The sequence below is a fragment of the Procambarus clarkii genome, chromosome 47, assembly GCF_040958095.1.
Source record: "Procambarus clarkii isolate CNS0578487 chromosome 47, FALCON_Pclarkii_2.0, whole genome shotgun sequence".
Lineage (NCBI taxonomy): Eukaryota > Metazoa > Arthropoda > Malacostraca > Decapoda > Cambaridae > Procambarus > Procambarus clarkii.
In genome coordinates this window covers 7,420,624-7,448,504 of record NC_091196.1, presented here as the reverse complement: position 1 = coordinate 7,448,504, position 27,881 = coordinate 7,420,624, and the positions used below count along the sequence as shown (strand labels likewise).

At 43.6% G+C, this 27,881-nt stretch overlaps 1 protein-coding gene across 1 annotated transcript; it reads left to right on the top strand.

Moving 5' to 3' along the window:
- Nucleotides 1-109: 109 nt before the first annotated feature.
- Nucleotides 110-27,679, top strand: LOC138350731 (GATA zinc finger domain-containing protein 14-like). Its single transcript, XM_069301939.1, has 3 exons — nucleotides 110-391; nucleotides 19,754-19,856; nucleotides 26,562-27,679. The coding sequence occupies exons 1-3, from the start codon at nucleotides 110-112 to the stop codon at nucleotides 27,677-27,679; spliced, it is 1,503 nt and encodes a 500-aa protein (XP_069158040.1).
- Nucleotides 27,680-27,881: the final 202 nt, after the last annotated feature.

Below are 27,881 nucleotides of genomic sequence, written 5' to 3'. Positions count from 1 at the left end.
GCGAGCAGTGTAAACCTAGACCAATATCGGCCTTAATACACCTGCCCTGCACTTGCAATCCTTTGTCCACTATTGTTCGATGTATCCTGGCAGCACGTGGCCCGTTGTCATGGCAACTAGGATCACCAACCTACCTTCTGTTGTACTTGATGATTCAAGTGATATCCTAGCAATGGTACCTGAGCCCGTTGGCGAGGAATTAGTTGATGCCCGAAGTGGGTTGCAGTCAGACGATAAAATGGAATTCGATGTTAATTTGGATAGCAACAATGAGTGGCAGGTGCAACAATCACGGAGAGCGAGAAGAACTTCTAAACGTGCAGACTCTGCTGATAGGGAGGAGATCATTGACAATGATGACAGGAACACAGGAACCCGTGTGAAAAATGTGGTGGGCGGTGGTGGTCCCACCCTGCCTGACTTTATTGATTTATTAAATATGGTAGACAATGGCTTGGAAAGCTCCTCTTTGCATTCTTTAAGCACCCTGGCAAACACTTCATCCGGCCCTGGGGATTTGTTTGGTTTTAGTTTTTCTAATTGTTTAATTACATCCTCCCTGGTAACTACTAAACTAGTCAACCTGTCCTCATCCCCACCCACATAGACTTGTTCGGCTGAAGACATATTGTTAAGTTCTTCTTTAGTAAATACAGATATAAAATATTTGTTAAAAATACTACTCATTTCCTTGTCATTATCCGTTATTTGACCTGTCTCAGATTTTAATGGACCTATCCTTTCCCTAGTCTTAGTTTGAGATAACTGAAAAAACCCTTCAGGATTTGACTTTGCTTGCTCTGCTATGCGAACTTCATAGTTTCTTTTTGCTTTCCTAATCTCTTTTTTAACATTTCTAACCAGTTGTATGAATTCCTGTTCTAAACTGACTTCCCCATTCTTAATCCTTTTGTACCAAGCTCTCTTTTTACCTATAAGGTTCTTTAAATTCTTTGTTATCCACTTTGGGTCATTTGTATTCGATCTATTCAATTTGTATGGTATACTACGTTCCTGTGCTTTGTTTAGAATGTTCTTAAATAAGTTATATATTAAATCCACATCGAAATCCTCTTTTACATCACCTATCGCTGGGTTCATGTCTCGCTCCAAGATCGGCCCACACCCCATACCCAAGACTTTCCAATCTATATGACCCCAAAAATTTCTTAGGCTATTAAAATCAGCTTTTCGAAAATCTGGCACTTTAACAGAATTTTCTCCTACAGGTCTATTCCATTCTATGCTAAATCTGATTACTTTGTGATCACTGTTCCCTAGCTCACTCCCTATTTCGATGTCATTAATTTGTGTTTCCCTGTTAGTTAACACTAAATCTAAAATATTATTTTCCCGCGTTGGTTCCTTAATGTGTTGCGTAAGAAAGCAATCGTCAATTAATTCTAGAAAATCTTCTGCTTCACTATTCCCTGTTTTGTTCACCCAGTTTATTCCACTGAAATTAAAGTCACCCATGACGTAAATACTGTTAGATCTAGATGCTCTAGATATTTCATCCCATAGATGCTTTGCTTCCATTCTGTCTAAATTTGGTGGCCTATATATAACTCCTATTATAATATTATTTGCTTTTTCGTTTAATTCTATCCAAATAGTTTCTATATGTGGCTCAGTTTTGATTCCTTCTTTGAGACTACATTTCAAATTGTCCCTAGCTTATATGACTACTCCCCCTTCTCGTCTAATATATCTATCTGTGTGAAATAGTTTAAATCCATTTATTTGATATTCAGCTAATAGTTCTCTATTTTCTACATTCATCCACGTTTCGGTAAGTGCAATAATATCTATTTTTTCTGTGCAGACAAGAGCATTTAAATCGTTTATTTTATTTCTTAGACTTCTACTGTTTGTGTAATATACCCTAAGTGAATTGTTATTTTGAGGCCCTTTTCTTTCCCTGATCATTTTGCCAATTCTTTTCTCCCACGAACACATACTTTTATTACCTCCTTTCTCCAAATCAATTCCCATACCACTATCTACTAGCAGTTTAAACCCAAACAAACACCTATAACCACTGGTTCCAACGAGTTCGCAACAGCAACTACCCCAGCCCTCGATAGATGCACCCCATCGCGAGCATACATTTCATTTCTTCCATAGAAGTGTTCCCAGTTGTCTATGAAAGTTATTGCATTTGCTTTGCAATATCTTTCCAGCCGGCAATTGACACCAAGTGCCCTCGACATCCATTCATTTCCCACTCCCTTTCTTGGAAGAATGCCACATATGATCGGGATTCCTCCCTTGCTTCTTACTAATTCAATTGCTGTTTTATACCTCTGAATCAGTTCCTCACTCCTAACTCGACCAACATCATTTCCTCCCACGCTAATGCAAATAACGGGATTGTTCCCATTTAAGAACATAAGAACAAAGGTAACTGCAGAAGGCCTATTGGCCCATACGAGGCAGCTCCTATCTGGAACCACTCAATCCCACCCATATACTTGTCCAACCCGCGCTTGAAACAATCGAGGGACCCCACCTCCACCACGTTACGCAGTAATTGGTTCCACAAATCAACAACCCTGTTACCGAACCAGTATTTACCCAAGTCTTTCCTAAATCTAAACTTATCCAATTTCCAGCCATAATATCATTCATGTTGTTTATAATATCACCAATACCAGCTCCGGGATAGCAAACCCTTAACCTGTTCCCCCTATCTCTAGCACAAAACGTTCTATCCAAATACCTTATCTGGGAATCTCCCACAACTAAAGTTTGCTTAGGTATTTCCTTTACTCTCTGAGGGGCCTGCGCTTCGTTGCTTTCCCTTTTGCGTGACCCACAGTCTCACCACAGCACTCGTCCTCCAATACGGCAAATGAATTAGACATTCTTAGGGCGTCTGTAGTCGGCTTTATCAAAGTCTTCTTAAAGCCCCTTTCCTTTACAACTTTCCAAGACGAGGTCTTTTTACTACTGGTCTCCTCCTTCGTTCCTTCTTGCTGTTGTTTCAGCTGTCGTACCTCCTCCCGTAGAGAGTCCAACTCTGTCCTCAGAGCCCCAACCAGACTCATCAGTTCCTTCACCACAACTTCCATATTGTTATGATAATATAACTACACTCAGGATCTCCGGCTAACACACACACGTGCACAGGACGGAAGAGACATCTCCCGCCAACACATCACAAGGCGCAGTGTGGTCACAATGCAACCCAAACGTCTTAAGGTCAGAGCGACTCCACTTGACGGTCATGCTATCGGAAGAAGCAATACTTAAAGGTCCTGAAGGACGTAACTGGCCTCAAACCCGCTGACATTAGTCAGGAAGGTGAAGATATCGTGCTCTACTTTTCATGTGAAGAGGAGCTAGAAAAACTCCTCACTAACGATGCTTTTCTTTGCAAAGAGCACTACCTACATCCTCACTTCCCACGTCAGTTCCTGGCCGGAAGACCTGGTTTTACCAGCAGGATTAGCCGGTGGATCGCTGAGCGACTTCAACATCATATCATAAACAATATCGAGGACGAAAATCCAAACTTGTCGGTATTCAACCTAGAGTTCTGCAACACCGACAAAACATCAATGAAGATTACGTTCACCACCATAGCTGCGGCCACCCAGGCTGCCACACAAGGATTCTACTGCTTCGGCCTAAAAATACCACCCCACCAAATAAAAAAGGAACGATACCATGAGATCCAGCAGTGCTTTAAGTGCTACGAGCTCTCCCACCCGACCAACAAGTGTCAGCACCCTGTCCAGAGGTGCAGCCTGTGCGCACTGGACCATCACTACTCCATATGCGAGGCAACAGTCCATCACTGCTTGCTCTGTGATGGCAATCACCCCGCAATTTCCTACCGCTGCCCCCGCAGACAGGAAATCATCAAGGCCCAGGTTAAAGCCAAAAGAAACAACTCGTCTACCTCCTCGACCAGAGCCCCAAGCGTTCAACTCACCACCTTAGCTCTCACTAGTCGACCAGAAAACTTTCCGGTCCTACCAACATGTGGCTCCTCCCAGCAGGCGACACAGCCTTCTCATTGGGAACCCAAGGTCCCCAAGGTCCCTCAGGCTCCTTCACAGCCCCCTGCATCACGTGCAGGTATTATCCCTAGTCTTCTTAAACTAGCGGAAAGGCTTGCAGGACCAGACAACCAGCGCTTTGTCAGTGAACTAAACGCATTATACATAGACAATGGCCTGGCCCCCATCATAGCCACTAGCGTAAATCTCACTGCCTCCTCTACCACTCCGGAGACTACCACCAGGACGATCATGCGGTCAACTTCAACACCGACTCCAGAACCGCCCATGACCCGGGCGACACAAACAGAGGTAATTCCTTCTCCAGCTCCCAACACTCCTACCATCACTATCTCAGCAGCCGCGCTAGCAGACGTGCTGTCTACAAACGATAACAGCACCACCAGCGCCCCTGAAATAGCTACAACCACCAATCAACGACATCTAAACATACCCAAGGCTGCGAGGTGAAAGACAAAAACGCCCACTACGGAGGTTACGGACTCTTTAGACGAGGAAATCATAGTAGGAGCTCGACCGCCGCATCACAAATACGACACCTACACGGTTCAAGACTTCCTCATCGAGGCCACGTCACCAAACTCTAACGACAGCACTGCTCAGCCAAAGTCGCAGGCAAAGAAAAAACGGAAAACCTAGAGGTCTACACTAACCCCACCAGCTCCATAACTGGTATAGTTATGGAGTTTTCAGCCTCCAGGCTGAAAACCATCATGAAGACCCCCATCCATCGCCACATCTCTAGTATCAGCCACTGATACAGATAATGGCTCCAAAGAAGCCTCCACTTACGGGCTCACCATAGCACGTGCTACTGGAACTTATCGTTCTGAGTAGCGAATCTTAAACAACAACAACATCCGACTAACACACCCTCTCACTGCGACTGTCTGCGTCTCTCTCCAGTGCTTACAGTCTTTCAGCTGTTTTATCTAATCAATGTAAACTTACATGGTAAATGTGTGGGTGTACCCACAGGTATATTGTGTTCTGCAATTAATGAGCCAGATCAGCCCTCAGAACCTTGCCTGTTACAGCCCATTTCCACTCTCAAGGTCACAGTGGAGTGGACTTACAATCCAGCATAGGAACCTTGCATGCAGCTAAGAGAGCTTAATTATGTTGTACTTATTATCAATTTTAGAATATTATTTGATTTTAAATTCATGGTTCTTGTACTAGATGCATGGTCCTATGTAATTCTTCTCTTGCATTAAATCCTGGTATATTTCCCAACTGGTATAACCCCATGCTAAAAAGACTCACTTAGCGTAGGCAAGGCACCAACCCAGGCCAGACCCAGCCACACTATTAACTTTGCAGACGAATTAAGATGCTGTTCATTCAAAACAGAAATTTTCTCAACTCTACATTAATGCTATTATATATTAGCGTACTTGGGAATTGGTTAAGCTAGGTGTTTAATTTCTGTTGACGATTATTTGCATTTGTAGTGCGCGGGTGAAGCATTTACAGCGTTGTCGTTCGGACAATGGAAATGGAAAGCCATCTCTAACATCCTTTTGTCTAAACAGTCACATAACAAGCAGATAAAACTCTCCAAAGATGGTTACACACTTGCAACAGACATGGTTATTACAAATAAATTCAAAAGCTTTTCATCAATTGGTAGAAACCTTTAACAACCTTTCACTACATATCTCATAGGCCTTTATCCTAACTCTCTCTTCCGTTTACCAGTCAGCCCGACAGATATTATATCCTAATTCAATCGCTTAAAAAAACTGGGAACATTAATGTAATAACATCTATGATATAAAAGAGTGTTGCTCCTGCTCTTGCTCCCTTACCCATAGCTCTGCTATTCAACCCATATTTAAGTCCCTTACCCATAGCTCTGCTATTCAACAAATCTCTAGAGTGTCGTACTTTTCCTGATATCCTTAAAAAGCAAGAGTGACGTCAGTTCATAAAAGAGGCTAGACAGCTGACACAATTCCAGAAAAAATATCAAATATACCTATACTTCCAAAAATATTTGAAAAAATTATTTACAAACAGCTTTATTCCTACTTTGTAAGACTAAACATACTAAGTCTCTGCCAGTTTGGCTTCCGTTCCCAAGAGTACCAATGATGCCATTATTAGTCTGCTTGATATAATCTACACAGCCCTTGAAAAAAATGGTTTCCCAATTGGCCCTCTTTATTAACCTGAGAAAGGTCCTTCATACTGTAAACCATAACTACCTCTTAAACTTCACTATGGTATCCAAGGCCTTGCTCTGGACTATACTCGTTCATATCTCAGTGACATACACCAATATGTAGTCATCAATAGCATAACCTCCCCCACTCTACCATTAACAGTAGGGGTGCCATAGGGCAGCATCTTGGAACCTCTCCTATCATATAATGGTTTGAAAAATGTTTATAACATTCTTAAACATATACTATTTGCAGATGATACTACCTTTGTCTATTCTGACATGGGGTTCAACCACTACAAATTTCCCCAAGCCTATCATTACTCTGCAAAAATCTAGAACTAGAACTCTGTCTTCAGACAACACACAACCCATCTATTTAAGTCCCTTACCATGCTAAACATACATACGGACTATTCATGTCCGTTCCACCTTCTGGGTGTCTTAATCTTTATCAATCAATCAATCTAAACATACTCTCCACACATTCTCCTGTGCTATCTACATGTACAAAACCTTGTTCCTAAAGCTAATCTTGATCTAAACTTTTTCTCAATTGTTAAATCTATGCAAACACTCCATGCAAATAAAAGGGCCCAGTCTTTGGAACTCCCTGGTGAATTAAAAAATTGTCCAACCCATTCCCTGTTCAAAAGTAAACCCAAAAAGTACCTAATTTCATACTCATTACACATAGAACCTGCGTCCGGATCCTCTCGGGTGTTAGTTCGAACCGTCGTCACGGCCCTTGTGGATTTGTTCATCCTAATAATTTCCTACATTGTGCCTCAAACTCTCACTGTATCGTGTACTACCCACTTCCCCAATATTAGTATTTAAGACATATATCCTTATCAGTGCAATCACCGCTGTCAACTTATGTTGAAGTTATTTGTTGATATAAAAATCTTGCTATATTATACCCTTTCATCTTACCTAATATGAACCCCAACCCACACATTATTTAATGTAAATAATGAATTAAAAAAAAATTCCACTTACGGATATCAACCAACAAACTCACACTAAACATAAAAAAGACTAACTACATCTTATTCAGAAGCAAATCAACAAATGCAATTCAGCTTCAGATAGACAATGTTAACATCAGCAATATAGATGATGGAATGTTCCTTGGCCTATACTTAGACAAGAGACTCAACTTCAGAACCCCACATACAACACATAACAAAGTCTCTAAAACGGTTGGTATACACTCTTAAATCAGATATTATGTACCAAACTCTGCTCTCCTGTCACTATACTATGCATTAATCTATCCCTATTTTGAATATGGTGTCTGTGCATGGAGTTCAACCACTGCGAACTACCTCAAACCCATCATCACCCAGTAAAAATTTATCCGAACAATAACAAACTCCGCTCTCAGACAACGCCCCCTCCCCCCGTTTAAATCTCTAAACATGCTAAATATAAACTCACTCCACACATTCTCTTGTGCCATTTACATTTACAAAACCCTGTTCTGAAACTCTCCCTGGACAGATGTGATTGAACCCCATAATCACCACACCAGAAATAAATATCTTTGATATCCCCAGGGTCAAACTTAATCTGTATAAACACTATGCAAATAAAGGGACCTAGTCTATGGAACTCGCTCCCTAACGAATTGAAAAGCTGTCTAGCTTTTGCCTTATTCAGAAGCAAAAACAAAAAGTACAAATTTCATCTTCGTAGTTTCCTACCTAGTGCTTTAAACTCACACTGTATGTAGGTTACCCAATCCCCCCAATATATGTACCTAAGCCATTCAACTTTACTATTGTATTCATTGCTATCATCTTATATCATGGTTGTTATAATGAACGCATATTTTATTGCATTATACCTTGAATTACTCCTCAAATTGTGCTAACATGTACCTGTTTATAAATATTAAATTTTACTTTAATGTGCCTATTATTCTGTGTCAAATTTTCTTACAGTGTACCTGCCAAAATTTTATAAATTTTGCTGGAAATTACCCATTTAAAATTATCTGTTAGAATAAAGACCTACCCGAAACGCTATGCGTAATGGTGGCTTTACAAGAATGTAAAATCATCAATGCTATGTACTCTCATAAACCCAATGTACCTTCTTGTGTGTAAATAAATAAATAAATAAATAATATTAGATTAAAGACCTGCCCAAAATGCTATGCGTGGTAGTGGCTTTTCATGAATGTAAAAATACCAATTTATGTAATCTCACCAACTCATTGTACCTTCTTGCAAATAAATTATCATAACAAAAGTGGTCAGCGAAGCACATGTTCCGGAAGGCTTCGGACGTCATCAGTTGTAAATCGTGTGAATGAAAATGAAATGAAAAATGTTTATGAATGAAAACCCGTTTTTCCACTGAAAATATTTTGTGCCGCACCTATGGACGAATAGGCTCATTCGTGCTACAGGATCACTCCCTTGGGTAAGCAGATCTTTATATTACAATACAAATTTACTGGACATTGATATAGTATAAAAAATAGGGTACATCCAATTCAAAGTTGAAGTGAAAATGTTGACCAGACCATACACTAAAAGATGAAGGAACGACGACGTTTCGGTCCGTCCTGGACCATTCTCAAGTCGATTGAGAATGGACTGTGTGTGGTCTGGTCAATATACTTCCGCCACATTATTGTGACTCATCGCCTGCACTTGAAGTGAAAATGCAGTAATAAAAATACTTATTGATCTTTAACTTATATTCAGATAATATTTTTTATTTACACACAAGATGATCCCAGATCATTCACTGAACATCCACTATATTAAACTTTCTACTTCTTGTTGTTTCTAGAAAACACATCAGGTTCATTATCAAAATTCACTAAAATATGTTAACATATATTCACTAACATATTCCACAACATATGTTGTGGAATTGATGCCTCTTCATATTCTGCTTCTTGCTGCTCGCTTGGGCACCGATTAACTTTATCATTAGAGTGCACCAAAACATGCCTCTTCATATTTTTAAGTTGCCTTTATCACACTCTTCACACCTGTGAGATGTATCACCTGCATGCACTCTTACACGTTTCTTCGTATTTATTTCAAGTGTATGTGGGTGGGGAAGAGGACAGGTTGACTAGTTTAGCATTTACCAGGGAGATTGTATTAAACAAATAGTGAAACTCGAGCCAAACAAATCCCCAGGACCGGACGAAGTGTTTGCCAGGGTGCTTAAGGAATGCAAAGAGCAGCTTCATGATCCATTGTCTACCATATTTAATAAATCATTAAATAGAAAACTTCTATTTATAACCGCCCAATCCAATTCATATACATGTCCAACCCACACTTAAAACAATAAAGGGACCCCACCTTCACCACGTTATGCGATAATTGCTTCCACAGATCAACAACCCTGACACCCAACCAGAATTTACTCAGGTCTTTCCTAAATCTGAAGAACCTTATTGGTAAAAAGAGAGCAGGGTACAAAAGGATTAAGAATGGGGAAGTCAGTTTAGAACAGGAATTCGTACAACTGGTTAGAAATACTAAAAAAAAGAGATAAGGAGAGCAAAAAGAAACTATGAAGTTCGCATAGCAGAGCAAGCAAAGACAAATCCTAAAGGGTTTTTCCAGTTATACCGGACAAAGATTAGGGAGAGGATAGGTCCATTAAAAACTGGGACAGATCAAATAACAGATAATGATGAAGAGATGAGTAGTATTTTTAATAAATATTTTATATCTGTATTTACTAAAGAGGAACTTAACAATATGCCTTCAGCTGAACAAGTATATGTGGGTGGGGACGAGGACAGGTTGACTAGTTTAGCAGTTACCAGGGAGGATGTAAGTAAACAAATAGTTAAACTAAAACCAAACAAATCCCCAGGGCCGGATGAAGTGTTTGCCAGGGTGCTTAAAGAATGCAAAGAGGAGCTTTGCATCCCTCTGTCTACCATATTTAATAAATCAATAGGGTTAGGCAGAGTGCCAGAGTTAAGGAAAGTTGCAAATGTGATACCAATTTTTAAGAAAGGAGATAGATCACTTGCGTCAAACTATCGACCAATTAGCCTAACGTCTATTGTGGGAAAGTTACGTGAATCGATAATTGCAAATAAAATTCGTCTTTATCTTGAAAAACACAAATTAATAAATGAGTCACAACATGGTTTTACTAATGGCCGTTCATGTTTAACAAATTTGCTATCTTTTATTCCAGCATAGTTGAGGCAGTTGATAGTGGAAAGGATTGTGATGTCGTGTACCTTGACTTTAGCAAAGCTTTTGATACGGTGCCACATGAAAGACTGATTAAAAAGATAGAGGCTCATGGTATTGGGGGTGCTATATTAAGCTGGATTAGGGCATGGCTATATCAAAGGAAACAGAGAGTTAGTATAAATGGGGTTAAGTCAGAGTGGGAAAATGTTGTAAGTGGAGTGCCTCAAGGCTCTGTCCTGAGACCTCTGTTGTTTATAATATATATCAATGATTTAGATTCAGGTTTGAGTAGCAACATTTGCTAATTTGCCGATGATACGAAAATCGGCAGGGAAATTAATTCGGAGGAGGACTCACTATCACTTCAAGTTGATCTAGATAGGGTTTTGAAATGGTCAAAGGATTGGCAGATGCAGTTTAATGCTGATAAATGTAAAGTTCTGAGGCTAGTTAATGGTGATAGAGTTACAAGATACGAGCTAGATGGTGTTGAGATTGCGAAGTCGAATTGCGAAAGAGATCTGGGAGTTATGATAAGTAAGAATTTAAAACAAAAGGATCAATGCATGAATGTTCGTAATAAGGCAAATCGGACACTTGGATTTATTAATCGCAGCGTTAGTAACAAGACACCTGGTGTGGTTCTTCAGCTATATCTTGCTCTGGTTAGGCCCCATTTAGATTACGCAGTTCAGTTCTGGTCGCCGTATTATAGAATGGATATAAATTCACTTGAATGTGTCCAGCGTAGGATGACTAAGTTAATTCCCCAAATTAGAAATCTTTCATATGAAGAAAGATTAACAAAGCTTAAGTTGCATTCACTGGAAAGGCGAAGAGTTAGGGGGACATGATAGAGGTTTACAAGTGGATGAATGGACATAACAAAGGGGGATATTAATAGGGTATTAAAGTATCAACACAAGACAGAACACGAAACAATGGGTATAAATTGGATAAGTTTAGATTTAGGAAAGACTTGGGTAAATATTGGTTCAGTAACAGGGTTGTTGATTTGTGGAACCAATTGCCGCGTAACGTAGTGAAGGTGGGGTCCCTCGATTGTTTCAAGCATGGGTTGGACATGTATATGAGTGGGATTGGGTGGTTATAAATAGGAGCTGCCTCGTATGGGCCAATAGGCCTTCTGCAGTTACCTTTGTTCTTATGTTAATTCATTTATTATTGTCTTTCAATATGAAGACGAATGGTATGTGCAATTATCGACTCAAGTAATTTTTTCACAATAGACTTCAAGCTAATTGGCCGATAGTATGCAGGGGCAAAAAATATTCATTGGTTTATACCACATCGAACGTAAATTATCCAATACGTAGCACCCAGAGAGTCAAGGTGTTCTCGAAAGATTTAATCTGACCATGAAGCAGATGTTGCCGACTGTTGGCGAAGACTCCGGCTGAAATTGGGATGAAGACACCCTTTATTATATTCGCAGCTCGTAATGGCTTGCATTCTTTGGGATGTTCTCCGTTCCAGTTAGTGTTTGGACATCACGTGAGAGGCCCACTCCAGTTGCTGCAAGAGAGAATGATAGGAAACGTTTCTCTCCATGAGGGAAGTCGGATGTTGAGTGACATTCATTGTAAGCTGAAGAAATACCCAACTGTAGCATGTTGTCATCTGTAGACTTCGTTGCGTATGATGAAACACAACCAGGATTAGAGATTTCGGGTGCAGCAACAACATTTTAAACCAGGTGACTTGTTCTTGTTTTAAAAACTAGACAGGAGGCTGCTCTAGAGCATCAGTTTGATGGTCCATTTGAAGTGTTTGCGTAAACGCTCAGACTTAACTTACAAAGTCAAAAGTGTGCAGGACCCTTCCAAGATTTTAGTCGTACACTTAAATCGTTTGAAGGCACTTAAAGGCTCCAGGCCACTGACATGTGTGGTGCAGGACACCCCTGAGAACCATATATCTGTAGACGTACCTAATCCTACCTTTTTTTTTATTCTAGTTTTGAAGAGATGTTGAGACATATGGATGAGGAGAAGCAGGGAGAAATGAGGATCTTATTAAGCCAGTATGAAACTGTTCGGGGACGTGCCTATCCAAACACATGCATTATGCCATGATATAAGGCAAACCGACAGTACCCTGATTCGTATGCATCCATATCGTGCATCACCAGAAAAAAGGGATATTATTAGGATTAAGTGGAGTTCCTTCTAGAGCATTGGACTGGTCAAGACAAGCCAGAGTTCTTGGTGTTCCCCCCTTGCTTACTAGTCCCTAAACCAGGCGGGAAGTAGCGTCTTTGTACGGATTATAGGCAGTTAAATAAGAAAACTGTAGTTGATACCTTTCTCTTGCCTTTGCTCGAAGATTGTATCGACCAGATTAGTCATTGTCAGTTTATTTCCAAAGTCGATTTGTCTAAAGGTTACCACCAAGTTCCTTTGACAAGTCGAGCCAGTGAAGTCTCGGCCTTTATAACTCCTGATGGGTGTTACCAATATAACGTCATGCCTTTTGGTCTAAAGAATGCCCCAGCAACTTTCCAGAGGCTCTTGAATTTGTTGCTGCAATACATTCCAAATTGTCGTGCTTACCTGGACGACATTGTATTGTTTAATGACTCTTGGCAATGCCATTTACAGGGTTTGCATCTGTTATTTGCCAAGTTGCAGGATGCTAATCTTAAGATCAACCACCAGAAATGTAACTGCCAAGGTTGCGATTGTCTATTTAGGCCATGAGGTTGGTCAAGGTAGGGTCATGCCTTTAAATGACAAAATCAATGCTATTATTAATTACCCTATCTTGACTAACAAAAAGCAGGTTCAGCGTTTTTTGGGGATGAGTGCCTACAGTCGTAGGTATTGTAAGAATTTTTCTATGGTAGCTTCACCTCTGATTTGTTGCAGCAGAAAAAGAAATTTAAGTGGACTACCCAATGTCATGAATCCTTTGATGGATTACATAAGAACATAAGAACAAAAGTAACTGCAGAAGGCCTATTGGCCCATACGAGGCAGCTCCTATCTATAACCACCCAATCCCACTCATATACTTGTCCAACCCGCCCTTGAAACAATCGAGGGACCCCACCTCCACCACGTTACGCGGTAATTGGTTCCACAAATCAACAACCCTGTTACCGAACCAGTATTTACCAAAGTCTTTCCTAAATCTAAACTTATCCAATTTATACCCATTGTTTCGTGTTCTGTCTTGTGTTGATACTTTTAATACCCTATTAATATCTCCTTTGTTATGTCCATTCATCCACTTGTAAACCTCTATCATGTTACCCCTAACTCTTCGCCTTTCCAGTGAATGCAATTTAAGCTTTGTTAATCTTTCTTCATATGAAAGACTTCTAATTTGGGGAATTAACTTAGTCATCCTACGCTGGACACGTTCAAGTGAATTTATATCCATTCTATAGTACGGCGACGAAAACTGAACTGCATAATCTAAATGGGGCCTAACCAGAGCAAGATATAGCTGAAGAACCACACCAGGTGTCTTGTTACTAACGCTTCGATTAATAAATCCCAGTGTCCTATTTGCCTTATTACGAACATTCATGCATTGATCCTTTTGTTTTCAATTCTTACCTATTATAACTCCCAGATCCCTTTCGCAATTCGACTTCGCAATCTCAACACCATCTAGCTCGTATCTTGTACCTATCATTACCTAGCCTCAAAACTTTACATTTATCAGCATTAAACTGCATCTGCCAATCTTTTGACCATTTCAAAACCCTATTTAGATAAACTTGAAGTGATAGTGAGTCTTCTTCCGTGTTAATTTCCCTTCCGATTTTTGTATCATCGGCAAATTTGCAAATGTTGCTACTCAAACCTGAATCTAAATCATTGATATATATTATAAACAACAGAGGTCCCAGGACAGAGCCCTGAGGCACTCCACTTACAACATTTTCCTACCCTGACTTAACCCCATTTATACTAACTCTGTTTCCTTTGGAATAGCCATGCCCTAAAAGAGTATCTTATCCTCAGTTTTAGCTAGTTCTGATTATTATAAGCCTTTCATTTTGTATATCGATGCCTCCGATTTAGGCGCAGGTGCTGTTGTAACAAATAGGTTTGTTGTAAGAAATTATTCAGTATAGATTTTCATAGACATGGTGACCGCATCTTCTTGAAAGTTTGAAGTAAGAGGGTACTCGACCTGACTGCAGAGAGGTCATCCTGCCAGGGATTAAAGGGATTAGCGGTTAAGATTACAAGATGGCTAGTTCTCTGTATTAATGCAACATACAATGAATATTTCGACAAAATACAGTAACAACTAATTTGATTATGTAAGCTAGGCCAACATGAAGGTAGAGGTTGAGATCAGGGTTCATACACTGTCATTATGAAGTGACGTCATGAATAGGAGGTACTAGGTCTGTGGACGCTTATGACGTAGTTGAGGCAAGGGGGTCACGCGGTTGACGTGACCACAATCTCCATATTTAGTAATTCTTAATGTACAAATTCAGTTCACTAGCCAATATTGTAATTGGAAATAGCCTTTCCCTAAGATGCCTGAACAATTACCATCAGTTAAATAAGAGTTCAACCATCTGGGTTGTTCAGTACAATAGAGATTAGTGGTTCAATTTAAACCCTGCTTTTTTTTTTTTTTTTTTTTTTGAGATATATACAAGAGTTGTTACATTCTTGTACAGCCACTAGTACGCGTAGCGTTTCGGGCAAGTCCTTAATCCTATGGTCCCTGGAATACGATCCCCTGCCGCGAAGAATCGTTTTTTCATCCAAGTACACATTTTACTGTTGCGTTAAACAGAGGCTACAGTTAAGGAATTGCGCCCAGTAAATCCTCCCCGGCCAGGATACGAACCCATGACATAGCGCTCGCGGAACGCCAGGCGAGTGTCTTACCACTACACCACGGAGACTGCTAAGACCGCTAAGACGGAGACTTAGTAAGTAAGTAATTATCAAAAGAAGGCACCAAACCAGGAAGGCTATGTAGCACCATCAAAGTGCGAAATAATCAGAGGGCGCTAAATATCATCAAGAATGCCAATACAAGAACAGAAAAACATAAGGCGAACGATATCAAAAGTATCGTAATAAAAGTAAAAGTAATTCACCAAGAATTCTATCGAGGGGACAAGTGACTGCGAGGGACGGCCGGAAAGCAAGACACACGCACGTCCTGGAAGTCAAGACATTCAACAAGGATATGCACAACTGCAATATGGACAACGCAATTCGGACAATAAGGAACAGGGCGGTGAACCATTAAGTGACCGTGAGTTAAGCGAGTATGGCCAATCCGCAACTTTGCTAGAGCAGTTTCCCAACGCCGGTTACGGTGGCATGAGGAAGGCCACGGGGATACACTATGTTTGAGAGTACGCAGCTTGTTACCAACTACAGAAGACCAACAACCCGGCCATCGGGCAAGGATGGAGGAATGAATAACAGGATAAAAGTCGGAATAAGGAATACCTTTACAGGAGATGGGACAAGAACGGATAGCTTCCCTAGCGGCAGCATCCATACGCTCATTTAAAGAAACACCAATATAGCTGGGAACCCAGCAAAACTACCGATTTAAATTTACTAGAAACAAGAAACAGCCAATGTTGAATCTCGATGACTACCAGATGGACAAGATTAAAGGACCCTAGACCCATGAGGACACTACGAGTGTCAACGACAACCACAAAGGAGGATTGACAATGAGAAAGCAAGAGACGGAGAGCATAGAGAATAACAAAGTTCTGCTGGAAAGACGCTAGCCTCCGAAGGGAGGCGACAAATATAAGTGTGGTCAGGAAAAACAACAGTAGCCCACACCGTCCGCAGACTTAGACCCATCGGTGAAGATGGAAACAGAGTGGGAGTGCGAAGAAAAGTGCCCAAGGGAAAGGCGTTTCAGAACCGTAGGAGGGGTAAAAGCTTAAGTAATGAGGGGCAAGGATGTACAAAACTGCAGAAGGGGGACTCCACAGAGGTAAGGAAGGAACAGTACAAAGAGAAACATTAGAAATACGAACAGAAAGGGAATCCTGTAAGCGAGATAACCGGACAGAAAGAGAGAGGCGATGAAGAGGAACCACAGGAGGAGTAAGAGTTAAAGCACTACAGAGGCGAGAGGAAGGATGTTACAAGGACCGCGCCAGATAGCGAAGACAGTAGCGATCATGGCGGTCCTGGAGAGAGAGGAAGCCAGTGTAAACATACAAACTGAGGGCGGGAGTCGAACGAAAGGCACCAAAGCTGAGATACAACCCAGTATGGTGCAAAGCATCAAGACGGCGAAGAGTAGAAGGAGAAGCAGAAGAGTATGCAGGGCAACCATAATCGAGTTTAGACAGGACAAGAGAGGAATGCAAATAGAGGAGAGTGCGCCTATCCGCTCCCCAAGAAGTATGGGACAAAACCTTAAGTAGGTTAAGGGCGTTAGAGCATTCAACTCGGAGGTAAGAGATATGGGGCTGTCCAAGACAAACGAGTGTCAAAGATTAACCCCAATAGCTTAGCGGAATCCCTGTACACAAGGGGATGACCATAAAGCGACAAAGAGGAACGAAGAACGACATGCTTCCGAGTAAAAGTCATAGCACAAGTCTTAGATGCAGAGAACTTGAAGCCATGATCGGTGGCCAAGACGACACGGCATGAATCGCAAGTTGAAGCCGCCATTGAAGGAGTGGCGAATCATCACCCTGACAGCAAAGGGTACGATCGTCAACAGAGAGAGCGGAGAAGACTCCAGAAGGAAGAGAGGAAAGAAGACCGTTGAGGGCAACTAGAAAAAGAGTAGTGCTCAGAACACTACCCTGGGGTACACTCTCATACTGCATAAAAGGAACAGAGATAGTGGTACCAAGCTGCACACGAAAGGAACGACGAGAGAGGAAACTCTGGAGAAAGAGAGGGAGATTACCACGAAGGCCAAAAGAATAAAGTTGAGACAGAATATGATACCGCCAGGTAGTGTCGTAAGCCTTTTCCAGGTCAAAAAGGACGGCCACAATGGAGGTCTTTGCAGCAAAAGCATTACGAATATAGACTTCCAAGTTCACAAGGACATCTGTTGTGCTGCGACACTTGCAAAACCCAAATTGAGAAGGGGAGAGGTGGTGATAGTGTTCTAAGAACAACATCAAACGAACGTTAACCATACGTTCAAAGAGCTTGCAGACACAACTCATGAGGCCAATTTGGCGGAAGTCCTTGGGGGATGACCCGGGAGACCCTGGTTTCCAAACAGGGAGGACAACAGCATCGAGCCAGTTCTCAGAGACTGGTGACGACCCCCAGCCCTGATTGTACAGACTCGGTAAATACCGAGACACGCACGGAGGGAGATGGCCAAGCATTTCATAATGAATGCCATCGGAGCCAGCCGCCGTAGAACCGCAGAGGGCCAGGGGCAGTCTGAAGTTCAGAGAGAGAAGAGATCATTATAGGGAAGGCAAAGACGAGTACAGAAATCTAAAAGACGAGATTCAAGAATAGGCTTACGAGGAAGGAAGGATTGGGGAAGATGAGAACCAGTACTAACAGATGAAAAGTGGGAACCCAGTTCGGTCGCGACCTGCAACGGTTCCACTACAAGAGCACCACGGTGGTGAATGACCGGCGAGACATCGGGAACGAACCTACCCGCTTTCTTGCAGATACGCTTCCAGACCAGTGGCAGAGGAGTTTCAGACATAACGGTGGAGACAGAGGACATCCATCCAGCATGCACGTCTAGCCGCATGGATGGTCCTACAGGCCACTGCACTCACCTTCCAAAACAAAAGAAAAGACTCAACCTTCTGCCGGCGGCGATGTCTCTTCCAGGCCGCATGCTTACAGCGGACAGCCCAAGCACAGTCGCCATTCCCACCAGGGAACGCACTTCCTCGTTCCCCGAGAGGATGAGCGAGGAATAGAGTGGAAGGCAGCGTCAAAGACAGTGTCATGAAAAAGAAGGAGGGTGCGAGGGAGAGGCAGAACGGAGAGGTCAGAAATAGTCTGCACGGAGAGTAAAGAGGCACCTGTCAGCCTCGGCAAACTGCCACCTACGGGAAGGAGAGAGGAAGGTGAAAAGATAAAAAAGTAACAAGGATAGGAAAATAGTTACTGCCATGGAGGTCATCAAGGACCCGCCACCTGAAATCTAAGGAAAGGGATGACGAGCACAGAGAATGATCGAGACAGGAAAGGGAGAGAGTCCGAGAGTCCAAATGAGTGGGCTCACCATAATTCAGAAGGGACAGGGAAGAAGAGAGGATGAAAGGTTCAAGGAGGCGACCCCGGGTGTTTGTCAGCACATCACCCCAAAGGGCATGACGACAATTGAAATCATCCAGCAGAAGCACAGGTTCAAGCAAGGAGTCTAGGAGGTGTTTAAGATCGGGAAGAGAAAGTGGGACAGTGGAAGGGAGATAAATGGAACAAACCGTGTACCACTTACGCACAGAGACGGGCAGCAGAACAGTGGAGAGGCGAGGAAAAAAGTAAGGGGACGAAGGGAACATCTGAGCGAATCAAGAGAGCAGAAGAGTTATGGGCCCCAGCAACAGTGGGGTAGGGGAGAGAATAGAATAGCCACGGAAGCAACCAGGACGAGCACCAAGCATCGGCTCCTGGAGACTGACACAAAGGCGCTTAAACTGTGAAATCAGAAGTTGGAGGTAAAGGAAATTGGCGTAATATCCACGAATGTTCCATTGAAGAATAGACATCGACAAAAAGAGAAAGGATAGCAACAGAGAGCAAAGAAGAAACAAAGGTGAAAAAGGAACACAGCACGTTAAAGAAGCACAGTCAGGATCAGGGTCAGCGAAGTTAGGATTAGGAGGCATGGGTAAACTGAGTAAAGGAGGAGGGAAAGGAGCGGGAGGACAGACCAGAGGTGCACGAGCAGGGTTTGGAGGAGGAGGGGCAGAAAGAGGGGAGCGCATCACAGCAAGGGCAGTAACCGAGACAGAACCGGAGGCTAAAGAAACCTCCACAGTAGGAACAGGGGGCTCCACCACCGAAGCGAGAGGGGAAGGAACAATAGAATCAGAGATAGCAAGGCGAAGAAGAAAGCGATGCCCACTTACCTACCAGGGAGGAGGACAGAGAGGAGCCAGGTTTCTGCTTCTGACTCAAAAAGACAGGCATCCCAGCAGCAATGTACTGGGCAATAGACTCTACCCTAGAAATACAAACAGAAACTGTCTATTTTCCGGTTGTTACAACTTCTAATAAAGTTGTTACATCTTGGCTTAACGTGTTTATGACGTATTAGAACGTTGTTACAACTTGCTATATTGGTTGTTATAACTGGTTAGGTGTTAAAACTTGTTCAAACGTTGTACCAACGTCGTAGTTTTGGTGTGTTTTTGACAGGTAGCGTCTCAATAGGAGAAGAAGAGCGAGAGCGAACAACATGACCACCAGGAGAGCGATGGACATCGGCCTGCACAGTCAGGTGGCGTGGAGAGCCAAGAGACGGAGGAGAATGACGGTAAGAAGGACCAGAGGGAGAGGAGAAAGAAGACACAGGAGACATGACAGACTGGGTAGAAAGAAGGGGAACCCCAGACAGAGAACCAGGTGGGGGATCCTCCAGGACAGAACAGAAGGAAACATGGGAGGTGGTGGTGGTGGGCGTGTCCAAGTCTAAGGCATGGAAATGGTTTTCAGACCGAGGAAGGTGGCAAGGACGAGGAGAGAAAGAGCACCCCACGCGAGCATAGGACACGCCAGCGAAAGAGGGAAGACGATGAACCTGGTGCCGAGCCTCAGCAAAAGACAAACGGTCCCGGGCAAAACCGACCCCTCCAGCGGGTGGTCCAATGGCTCATAAGGCCCCTACGTGGTGCCCTTCATCACGTACACCACCCAAAGAGGGGGCAAAGGCAACCCACATCGGTCCCAGGGAGGTGTATGTGAGCCCCTAACTACGCGTACTAGTGGCTGTACAAGAATGTAACAACTCTTGTATATATCATCAGTTTTAGTGTTCATCAGTTGTGTATATGTTAGTTTTACGGTGACCTAATTATATGTCCCAGTAAACTGGCGTTGTTGTAACCTTTTTTATTAATTCCCCTAGACTCTTGATTGAAATTGGCTAGGCTTTGGTTGGCCAGTTATGCTGGGTTCACGAGATGATGACACACTCGTACTGGAAAACACTGGTGAGTTCACCTTCTACATGGGCCAGTCCGCCCAGTATCATGATGTGCTTACACCCCCATCTTCGCTCTGCAACTATTCACTGGGAGAGAGCTTCAGCCACACGCTGACAGGAGTCCCATACTAACACCTACAGGGGTGGTAAACAACCTGGCAGAAGCCTCTAGCAGCTTGTTAGCAGCACTTCACATTAGACACATCACTGTCTTCCTTAACTCTAACTAGCCAATCTCGGGCACGTCGATCTTCAAAAACTCTGCATATATCAGCAGCTAACACACTGCTCTGATCGACGGAGGCTACTTAGTCTTCTCGCAGGACCAAGCTAAGAGTTTGTGGACTGCCCAAGGCTGCCCTCCTCAGCTCAATCGCTTGCATATGTCACCTCTGTTGACAAAAAAACGTAATTAGCCAGATGGACAGTACACTCGATACCTTGGGATAACACTCGTTAACCGGGGAACTGACATTATGCTTTGTAGCCACAACCTACATGGCGCTGATCTTGATACGCCACCCACCAGAGGTCATCATCATCTACCTCACATTCTGACTGTGGCAGGAAACTGAGTCAATTTGCTGATACCAGGCCACCACCAATAGATGGCGTAGTCTACGTAGCCCACAATATTAGGGCAGATGGAGTGCAGACCCATAGATGGCGCCGAAATCGCCACTCCACCCTCCAAAAATGGTGTTGATACCATAACACACATCTTTGTTAATAAGGCAATATGGCCTTCACTGGAACCGCTTGTGCCATCATGGGCGGCTAAAGCAACGTACCCCATTGGTGGAGCAGACGTCATTGGGGATGATGACGTTTCTGTTAAGGTTTTGAGAACATAAGAATGAAGGTAATTGCAGAAGGCCTGTTTTTTCCCATATGAGGCAGTTTCTATTTATATCTATCCAATCTAGTTCATATATATAATGTACATTGAATGAGTATTTTGATTGGATATAGATGGGTATATGATAAAGTGAGGTGTTTTGGGCGATAATGAGGTGTACATGGGATTAGCAGTATGGGACGAATAAATGAAAATGTCTGAGTGATGCTATGACTTTTTGTTTTGAAAATTATATAAAAACAAATATTTGCATGTACTTGGAGATTTCAACAGGGGTCGAGTAGTGTTACTATGTTAACACGAGCTGGAGAACCTGTATGGTTATCTTATCTTGAGGTTATCTTGAGATGATTTCGGGGCTTTTTAGTGTCCCCGCGGCCCGGTCCTCGACCAGGCCTCCACCCCCAGGAAGCAGCCCGTGACAGCTGACTAACACCCAGGTACCTATTTTACTGCTAGGTAACAGGGGCATAGGGTGAAAGAAACTCTGCCCATTGTTTCTCGCCGGCGCCTGGAATCGAACCCAGAACCACAGGATCACAAGTCCAGCGTGCTGTCCGCTCGGCCGACCGGCTCCCCCCTACAAAGGGGGGAGCTCCCCCCCTGGTTCCCTACAAAGATCGTCTGGAATTTCATTTCTTATATTCAATATGCCGTCTTGACAAAAGACAATTATCTTTTCAAAATGGGGAAACAATAAGAAAATGGATTTGAATATGCTATTACTGAAAACAGGATTATCATCATGGGAAGATTATGGATGACGTCATTGGGGGAATTGATATTATGCTCTGTAGCCACAACCTAGATGGCGCTGATCTTGATACGCCACCCAACCTAGTATGTATGTACATACGTACATACCAACTCTGTACATACATATACTATGCATTTATAGTGCACATATACATATACTCTATACTATGCATTGTATGTACTAGCTCTATTTATAAATCCATCAATGTTTGTATCACTCCTTGTATGTATGTACTTTACCCGAATAAATATTTGAATTTTAATTTGAATTGAATTGTACATTAGGCTTGACGGAAGACGGCCTTTAATCCGCTTGACATAAATATTGAAAATGGGAATGTTACGGCCACTATGGGGCGCAACCGGGTTCTTGATCGATGACCCAAAGTACTAGTATCCGACCCCAAGTCGGTAGTGGCTTTCAAGGAGTAGGCTAGGTAATGCAAGTAATACAGAAAGGGAAGCTGAAATGAACACAACACTTCATCCTTTATCAATATATTCACTTAACTTATTACTACTTTCCCATCACCTTAAATAGAAAATATGACATGAGATAATATTACTACACTTGGATATTTACATGTGTCGCTCTCACATAGGACACTAAGCACTCCTTGATGCTAACGCGATGCAGCCTTTGTCGACTTCCGTATTTCCTCAACACACAGTACTGTCCTCAACCAGTACTGAAACACCAACGAGTCTACCCTTGCCATGGGCCAGCCAACCGACAGTATCACTAGGTGCCTCCTGTGAATCCCCCAGTCACTCTCCAGCCAAGTGCTGGCAGAGAACTTCAGTCACGCACTGATAGGGCCTCTACACGAACAAATACAGGGGTAGCGAACCTCTGGCAGGAGCCTCTAGCAACGGGCTAGTAACGCTCCCCAAACAGGCACTCTACTACCGGTCGTCACTCCCTCTAGCCAGTCCCGGGATATGTCAAATTCATCCACTGCTATTCAACTAGTTGAAAGCAAATATCACACAGTTCCTCTTCGGCGGCGGCTAACTTAGTCGTCAAGCGGAATAAAGTAGAGAGAGATTAGGCTGCCCAGGGTACACTGCTTTCCTTCGTGCCACTGCAGCCCTATGTCGCCTCTGTGGATACAGACACGTCATCAGTAAACTGGCCGGTATTGGTGGAACTGGTTCTGATCTCTAGTCGCCACCTCACCAGAGGTCATCCACAGCGACTCTTCTGGCTGAGAAAGGCAGGAATCTTGAGCATTTTGCAGGTATCAGACTGCCACCACCGAACCTCCCTCCCTGTCCAGCTCGTTGTTGCCATAAGGGTGCTTGGTGGGCGGCTGCCGGAGTGTTATGCTCCTTAATTAAGACAGTCCTCGGTCCTTTTGTAGCCTTGTGCTCCTGCTGCTGTTCTCTAATTCTGCTGGACACCTTTTCCTTTTCCTTTTGTTTCGTTTTTCTCCTCCCCCCCTCTTCTTTCTCGTTATCGTTTCCCGCTGACCTTGTGCCTGTTTCGATCATTCTTTTGGCCTTCATTTGTTTTGACGTCCGAGCATTTGAGGAGGAATACTCTTGCACTCGTAGAACTGTAGTACCCTCAAGCAAGGGGAAACCTTTTATTGTCAATCCCCCTTTCGTCACTGAACCCGATCTCGACGGACTGACGGTTCTTAAGGTTGCGTTTGTGAAGCGTATATTCACGACGCACCCCTAGGGGGCCCCAGCATGATCGGCGATAGATTCTTGTTGGGTGTCCTGCCTCTAATTTTGGCTCCATGGTGGGTGTGGGGGCACATTCATGAATAAAAGTGTAACTTCTCGTCTTTATGTCTGTGAATGTTCCTCTTGTACCCTCTCAGGCTCGTGGGGTGGGCAACCAAGCCCTCGAGTCAGGCTGTCTTGGAAGACCGGGCTCTGTAACCCCCCCCCCCCACTGCATTGGGCCTGCACCTTGCTCCTCCTTTGACCCTCCTGACTACTCCCCTCGGCTCCCCTCCCTCCTCTGTGGTTGGGTCAAGCCACAAGCCCCCAGTGGTGACCCCCTCGTCCCCTGGCATGGCTCAGTCTCTCGTTGTGACTACTGCGCCTTTTACCCCTCTCTCTCTCTGGGGATTCTCAACGCCATCCGCACCACGGCCACACTTGCTCGATTCCTTCCTGTACTGATGCGTATCAAGCCTTGTTTGATCCCGTTTCGTTGGCCAAATGCTTTGATCTCCTCCCTCTTCATTCTATGCCTCATCAGTATAACACAATTTATACTGACATCTCGAGATACTGAACACAAGTTATACTGACGTCTCGAGATACTGAACATGAAGTTACACTGACATCTCGAGATACTGAACACATGTTATACTGACGTCTCGAGATACTGAACACAAAGTTACTGTACGGAGTCACAGAGACCCATGCAACAATACGCAATACTGACACTGAGTCACACACCAATACGAGTCACAGAGACCAACAGTAATTACACTAAACCAAAGTACACCAGGTCACAGAGACCACATAAAATAGTAATAACCAACACAACACACTGACACACTCTCGTGTCAATAAAACAATAATAAACACAATGTAAAATAGAATCTTACTTGTAACTTCAGCATGTCTCCTGGAAATAGACAGAACGGCATGGAAATGGGTTAAACAACACAGCAGTGGTATATATTGAAACCACACTAAACACAAGAAAACACAGTAAAATCCACACATCACAAAGACAACTAAATGTGTAAAACTGAATGTGTAAGATGACAATCACACTGAAGATCTGGCTACAGTATTCACACAGAAAGGCTGTAGCAGGTCTTTACCTATCGTACTTCCTCGGGGAATCGAACTCGGTCCCATATGGGAGCTAGTGAGAACGAACACCGGACGGCTGAAATAAATTCATCACAAGGAATTTGGCACGAACGAAAGATACAAAGAAATAATGTTTGAATACTCATGTTAATTTATACTGGTATGACACACTCACAAGCAATCACACTCACTACCCCAGCTGTTGATTGAAGCACAAGCCAGGGATGACGGAGTAAGGTTGAGGTTGAGGTGGGACGCTGCGCTCAGAGGCAGCGAGTGAGGCGTGGCCGGATAGCGAGGCGAGGCACGAGGTGCGGCAGGCGTGAGGCGAGGCGTGAACCCTGCCATAGCCCAGGGCGGCCGATGAGATGGCCGCGCACGCGACATTAAGGTCGAGAATGACTGATCAACTCTCCCACTAACAAACTAGGAGAATGCGCGCTCTCTTAACAACCGGGTTTATGTACAAGCGTGATTATTTGCTGAAGGCTGAATGAATGCACGCTGGAATATATGAATATATAAAATATATACGTATGGGGGGGGGGGCGCAATGTGAGAGGCACCCGGGGAGAACAATGGCGTGGACGGGAAAAATTAGCCGAGTCCACACTCGCACAGTAAGGAAGATTTACATACGATCTTCACTCAAACACATAGAATCGTTTCCTGATTCTTATCTCTCACAGTTACTGAGTAATAAAATGACGGATTGCTCTCGGTGAAGCCGATAACACACGATTGCTAGGTCACAGTCCAATTGCACCTGCGGGTAGCACATGTGGCAGTTATGTCACTCTCTCTCGTATCTTCGTTATGTGTTACCACTAGCGGCGCCCCGTCACTACAGGATTCTGCAACAGCAGCGTGGGAGGGCATAGGGTCAACTTAGGCTGTCTGGAGGTTGATATGGACGGGAGGAACCAAGGTCTTGACCAGGACCTGATCTCCCTACGTCTCGACAGCACAGTTCCTCAACACAGAATGCTCGCCCATGGGTGGGTATCTCACACCAGAGGTGTTTTGGCGCGAGAATCCAGGCATCGGCTCTTTTGGTGCCAGGCGCTTGACTAATCAGCTCCTGGGAGGCCAACTGGAGACGTGCCGCTACGAATGAGTGGGGAGCCGGCAGGTGACGCTGATGACGTCACGTCACCGGCAAGGGAAACAGTTGGGTACTTGAGAGAGTCAACCTACCCTTCTCTCTCCTCTCTCTCTTTCTCTCTCTCTCTCTCTCTCTCTCTCTCTCTCTCTCTCTCTCTCTCTCTCTCTCTCTCTCTCTCTCTCTCTCTCTCTCTCTCTTTCTGTTGCTATGGCCAAAGTTACAGAATTCGGGGGAAACCCGTAACTATTCACTGAGAATACTTACGGCAACTAGAGTTACTTCTTTGGAATACTGAAGGCATCCCCTTTCGAAAGAGATGTAATTACGCCCTCCTATCTCCACTATCAAGGAACACAGGGTTTTGTGCACACCCTGTGCACATCTCTGAAATGTTCTGAGGCAAAATACCATTTTCTTCTACTACCTAATAAATGTAAGCTAGCTGAGAAGTGAGCCAAAATCCAAATTCTCACATAAACACTATCAACAACACTGTCAAACTTACAACCATAAAATCAGTCAAAAATAGTCAACAACACCGTCAACAACACTGTCAACAACACCGTCAACAACACCGTCAACAACACCGTCAACAACACTGTCAACAACACCGTCAACAACACCGTCAACAACACCGTCAACAACACCGTCAACAACACGGTCAACAACACCGTCAACAACACCGTCAACAACACCGTCAACAACACCGTCAACAACACCGTCAACAACACGGTCAACAACACCGTCAACAACACGGTCAACAACACTGTCAACAACACCGTCAGCAACACCGTCAGCAACACGGTCAACAACACTGTCAACAACACTGTCAACAACACCGTCAACAACACGGTCAACAACACGGTCAACAACACGGTCAACAACACTGTCAACAACACCGTCAGCAACACCGTCAGCAACACGGTCAACAACACTGTCAACAACACCGTCAACAACACGGTCAACAACACCGTCAACAACACTGTCAACAACACCGTCAACAACACCGTCAACAACACGGTCAACAACACCGTCAACAACACGGTCAACAACACTGTCAACAACACCGTCAGCAACACCGTCAGCAACACGGTCAGCAACACGGTCAACAACACTGTCAACAACACTGTCAACAACACCGTCAACAACACGGTCAACAACACCGTCAACAACACGGTCAACAACACTGTCAACAACACCGTCAACAACACGGTCAACAACACCGTCAACAACACTGTCAACAACACTGTCAACAACACCGTCAACAACACCGTCAACAACACGGTCAACAACACGGTCAACAACACCGTCAAAAACACGGTCAACAACACCGTCAACAACACCGTCAACAACACCGTCAACAACACTGTCAACAACACCGTCAACAACACGGTCAACAACACCGTCAACAACACTGTCAACAACACCGTCAACAACACCGTCAACAACACTGTCAACAACACCGTCAACAACACCGTCAACAACACCGTCAACAACACGGTCAACAACACCGTCAACAACACCGTCAACAACACCGTCAACAACACGGTCAACACCTCAGCCAACAACACAGCCAACAACACAGCCAACAACACAGCCAACAACAGCCAACAACAGTCAACAACACTATCAAACTCACAACCATAAAATCAATCAACAACATAGTTAAAACAACAACTACAACAAAGCTGTCAACAACAAATACAACAACACTGTCAACAACTGTCAAACTCACAACCATAAAATCAGTTAACAACACAGTCAATAACATATAAAACAAAAAATACAACAACACAAACAACAACACAATATTGGCATTCAATGTGTTGTATGTGTTGTTGACTGTGTT